Below are 5000 nucleotides of genomic sequence, written 5' to 3'. Positions count from 1 at the left end.
CTCATTTCCCATGGGTGGTTTGAACTCTCTTGAGCTGCAAATAAGAGTTATGATTACAATCCTTAAACTAGGAATAATTAACAACTTTTCACCAAAGCGGAGGTGGCTAGCTGTGGCTTTAGATAAAATTAATATCCACCACTAGCCACCAACACACAGGTGAATTGTTGTTTTAGTATTACACATACTCAACAAGCATTTTAACTTATTTATTCCTGAAACGATTACAACATTTTAGGGTGCAAATTGCTAGGAGATAGCAAAGGATAATTTATTTGGAGTTATGAGTAGACAATCAGACCGCACCTCAACCACTATCTTAATACATACGTCTAATAATACTATCTTTATACTTATGATCCTATTGCAGTACATATTTATACTGTTTACATGATTTACCTTTGGCATTTGAGGATGGCTCATATCTTTATCCACAACAACTCCTTTGACCAGCATTGTGTCATCCAACCTGCCACCTTCCTTGCCTTCTACCTTGATGAGTTCAAAATCAACATCTTTCCTCTCAAGATCTGCCACAGACAATACTGCTTCCACCGCAATCTCAGCCAGCTTCCTGTGACATCGGCTGACACTGGGAGATAAAAAGGAGAAGCTTCATTAAGATCCAAGAAGTTGTTACCATGTATAATGTTGACACAGTGACATTCTTAACCATTGACTTTAAGAGTAATGCATGGATTTCTTGAGTGCTTGATGGCTTTCAGTCACATTGCTTGGTGGCGATGTTTTTTTTTTTTTTCAACAAAACAGAATATGATGTTTGTATAACAGAGATCATTTTCTGAAGGATGAGTTTTGTGCATAACATCTATTGCTCTTTTTTTTCATTTAGGGGAACAAAATATGGCCATCATGGCAACATGTGAAAAGTTGAGAATTGTTAAAAACTGATAGGACACATTGCAAATCAGTAAGCTTAGAACTAAAATCTTTTGGCATATAAATGAAGCACTGTTTAGGCTTCTCAGTTCATGGAATGCTCTCAACCATAGAGCAAGTTGGTTTTCAAGCATTTCCAACTATAGTACCTTGCAAAAATAAGTTGACAGTCTTGACCCGATCCTCGCGAGAATCGAGGATCGAGAATCAAGTCAAGGATCGAGACTCCATTCACTCGAAATCAAAGTCAATCCTCAATTCTCGCAAAATCATCGACACAAAACACTGTCAATTATTCATACTCAATTCAACTTTTGCGAACTCCTTGCTTAAATAACAAAAGAAACTGTTTAATAAGAAAACGAGATAGCGGCTATCGTTCCTGTGTGTCCTCTCTTCAAACTAGAATCTTACATCGTATATTGTGAATTAAAATATAAATTAAAGCAAAACAGTGAGCTTTACTGGATGATGGATTTTGGTCATCCTGTCTGATCGTAATCTAAAACTTAGTCAATAATCTGGAATTTTGATTGATGCCTGATGGCCAACAACAAATTCCAGAATGTTTTAACTACCATGATTATAGGATCTGGTAACTAAGCAAGAATCATTGTACTGTTGCAGTCACACCGGAACGAGCACCAAATGAAGGCTTCTGCAAGACGAGATAACTTTACAGACTGCTAATTTAGTTTTTTCTCCAAAACATTTGGTGACGTCAACTCAGAAATCCATGTACATGTATCTCTCTCACCAGCTCTACCATGGGTGTGCACCACATAAAGAGAAAAGAATAGTCCTTCAAATTATATCTTACATTTTTGAGCCCAGTGTCGTCATAGCAGTCTGTATCAGCGACTCTGGGTTGTTCTTGTCAACTGGGAAACTGTCGCAAATCTTGTCCAGCTCTTCATTGGCAATCCTTGCTGCCAACTCATAGCCATCAGCTATTCTTATGGGATGTATTCCCCAGTCTAACAGCTGCTCAGCTTGCTCAAGAAGTGAACCTGCAAGGACTGTGATGGAAGCCACGGAAAAAAATTACTGGTAGAATAATACTTGGAAGGAAACAGGTGCATTGGCTCCTTTCTCTGCTAATTTTCCCCAAAAACTGAAGTACGTTAAAGACAAATTCTTTCAAACCTAACATTAAAATTCATTTTGGCAATGAAAACAGTGGGCTACTCTACTCAAACCAGCTGCTAGATTAAAAACTTCAACCCCTGGTCAGAGGTGATCACGGAGTTTGAATGACCCTACGGAGAAGCTACATGTACAGTAAGCAAGACATTTTACTTTGTGAACGAGATTATATTACATGTATTTTCAAATTAAATTTTCATCAAGACAGATTTCCACTGTTCTGATTGCTTACCAACAACCCCTGTAGTCCCATCTCCAATTTCATCATCCTGGGATTTTGAGAGATCCACCATCAGCTTGGCTATCTGATGCTCAACCTGCATCATATCCAAAATGGTCGCGCCATCATTAGTGACTGTTACGTCGCCATCTGGGCTGACCATCATTTTGTCCATACCTGAGAATCATAACAAGGATAATTCACCACAAAGAAAGACGACAACAACGACGACGACGACGACAGAGAGAACGTCGTCTAAAAATATCATGTCCTGTTATTGTTGTAATAACTTTGTTGGAAACCCAATTCGTTTGGAATGGAAAGTGTGTATTAACATTGCAGGAGTAAAATTGGTATGAATTGTGCGGTTGTTTGGGAAGAAAATTACAAACGTCTCATCACTTTCTCCCATGCTCTACACAACCTGAAATTTGACAAAATTCAGTACTTTGTTGTCAGGATGAGGACAGTAAAGAAATGTACCAAAATGAAAAACGCATGTGTAGGGCGTGCAGAGCTTTTGCTTTTGCTCATTAATCACTCGCTGAAAAACTATGACCCCATTAACCCTTTGACATCCAAACCGGCCTAAATCGGCCAGACTTAGTATTTTACTCTATCTAACGCCAGATGATTTTACTCGTCGATGGGGAACCCCTGGGAGTCAATGGGTTAAACCTATTGTTTTGTGGCGTTATCACAGCCGTCGTCGTCACCCTCACGTAAGCTCCCCATTACTTTGAATGTGAATCATAATGAGGAAAACAATGGTTAGAGCAATGGTGAGAGCAATGTGTGGTGCAAAAGTGATGGAGAAAAAGAGGAATGAGGACCTGATGGCGATGTTGGGATTGAAGGAAACAGGCGTCCAGATGGCAAAGGCAAATGGAGTGAGATGGTATGAGCATGTGTTGAGGAGGGATGATGGGCATGTTCTGAGAAAAGCGTTGGAGTTCAAAGTGAAGGGCAAGAGGAAGCGAGGATGACCAAAGAAGACGTGGAAGACGCAAATGGAGAAGGAGAGAGAGAGTGTTGATTTGGAGAAAAAGGAAGGCATGAATCAAGTGAGATGGAGAGTGGGAGTTAGAAAGATTGCTGACCAAGTGGGGTAAATCCGGCCACCCCCGTTTACGGGGATAAACCCGGATCAAAGTTGGATTGATTGATTGATTGATTGATTGAAACCACTCTTCCAAAAAAACATTTTCATGGACAGTTACACGTTTATGGAGAGAACAACATTCAGTGTTCAAGCTCTTACATATACTGCACGTTTCACCACTACCCCTTTTCATCACATTTTAGGAAAACAATTTCAGTTTAATTCATCATTTTACTTTTTCACTTGCTTGCTCGTTCCCTCCCTCCCTCCCTTGCTTGCCAATGCCCCCAATGCAGATTGGCAGATCAGTTGGAGCATTCTTATCCATTTAGTCAGCACCCAGGACGATGACCTACATGTATCCACACCTCTGCAATAAGTTTGCAGTACACGCAGTCATAGTGAAGCCACATATTTGTGACCTTGGCTTTATGTCTTCATTTACACAGTGTTTAAAACTATCTACCAACCAACACGAACTACCTCGACTTCTACCCGGGGGGGGTACTGCCATATATGGGCTATATAGGTATGTGCCGCTGTGAAGGGTATGGTTTTCAAGCAGTTTACTCTAGCATAGGGTATATAAATCAGAGCGTTTGGGTCTAGAATAGGGTATCATTTTTCACGAAACTGACCAGTCGCTTGAAGATTTTATCAAGACTAAGGAAACCAGAAATTCCCTCTCAAAAATATCAAAAAGTCGAGTCGGCAAAGTTTAAATTTGCGCAACTCAGCCTCAACAGTGTCGATAAATGGCTATCATGAGAAACTTCTGGATATTATTAACTCTCAAGTATCGGTATTTAGACGGAAATCGGTGGGAGTTTACTCTAGTATAGGGTAGCAAAATTCAGCTGAACTAGCTCTGGTATAGGCTAAGGGTTCCAGGGTCCCAGCGGCACATCCCCACCCAGAAATTCCTAAAGTACCCCCCCCGGGGACTTCTACTACAATGGACCTCTTTAGCTTGTACATGTATGTTTTGTTTTCCCATTTCAGACCACGTGATGTTACTCCAGGGAAAAGTTTCTTTCAAATGTTGTCTTCTGCACGTGCATATGTATGCATAACTTCTGTAAAAACAAAACGAAACGGGTGCAGACGCGTTCACGTTGCTTCTGCAAATAGCAAATTGTCTCTTATTTCAATTTTCAGAGAGTGCAGAGGAGCCGGAAGTCTACGATATTGTTTTCCAAATGTCTATATTTAGTGCCCAAAACGTCAAACTTCGCCAGTTTTATGTGCAAGAATTAGACACATCTTTGCTCAATCGAAAATCTGTACATTTAAGTCCACGTGACGACGAACGGTCCTGTACATCTATGCACCTTACGTACATGAAAAATAATCACTGAAAATGATCCTACAGTCATTTTTTCCTCCACTTCTTTTATGGTTCTCAGACGAATTTCAGATACGAGGAGCAATGTGTTAAACTAAACAAGAACACTTGCGGTAGTAATGCCTGTAATCGATCGATTACAATTTTGACAAGCTGATATACGTCAACTCACTTAAGCTCAAAACTAACCTTTTGGGCCGAGAGAAGTCCGTAAAATATTGGCCACTGCTTTGGCCGCCATAACATGAGACTAGAAAACGAAAACAACAAATAATTTATCACCACAA

The 5000-nt window shown here is 40.1% G+C and overlaps 1 protein-coding gene across 1 annotated transcript in view; it reads right to left on the bottom strand.

Moving 5' to 3' along the window:
- The window catches only part of LOC138013417 (T-complex protein 1 subunit epsilon-like), a 13504-nt gene that overhangs the window by 8217 nt on the left and 287 nt on the right, over positions 1 to 5000 (bottom strand). Inside the window, exons 2-5 of the mRNA XM_068860493.1 lie at positions 4903 to 4963; positions 2279 to 2443; positions 1721 to 1919; positions 400 to 592 (exon numbers count right to left, since the gene is read on the bottom strand). Coding sequence (XP_068716594.1) covers positions 400 to 592; positions 1721 to 1919; positions 2279 to 2443; positions 4903 to 4963 — 618 coding nt within the window. The remainder of the gene's footprint in view (positions 1 to 399; positions 593 to 1720; positions 1920 to 2278; positions 2444 to 4902; positions 4964 to 5000) is intronic.

Source organism: Montipora foliosa, chromosome 8, assembly GCF_036669935.1.
Source record: "Montipora foliosa isolate CH-2021 chromosome 8, ASM3666993v2, whole genome shotgun sequence".
In the NCBI taxonomy this organism is placed as follows: domain Eukaryota; kingdom Metazoa; phylum Cnidaria; class Anthozoa; order Scleractinia; family Acroporidae; genus Montipora; species Montipora foliosa.
This window is presented reverse-complemented; position numbering and strand designations above follow the sequence as displayed.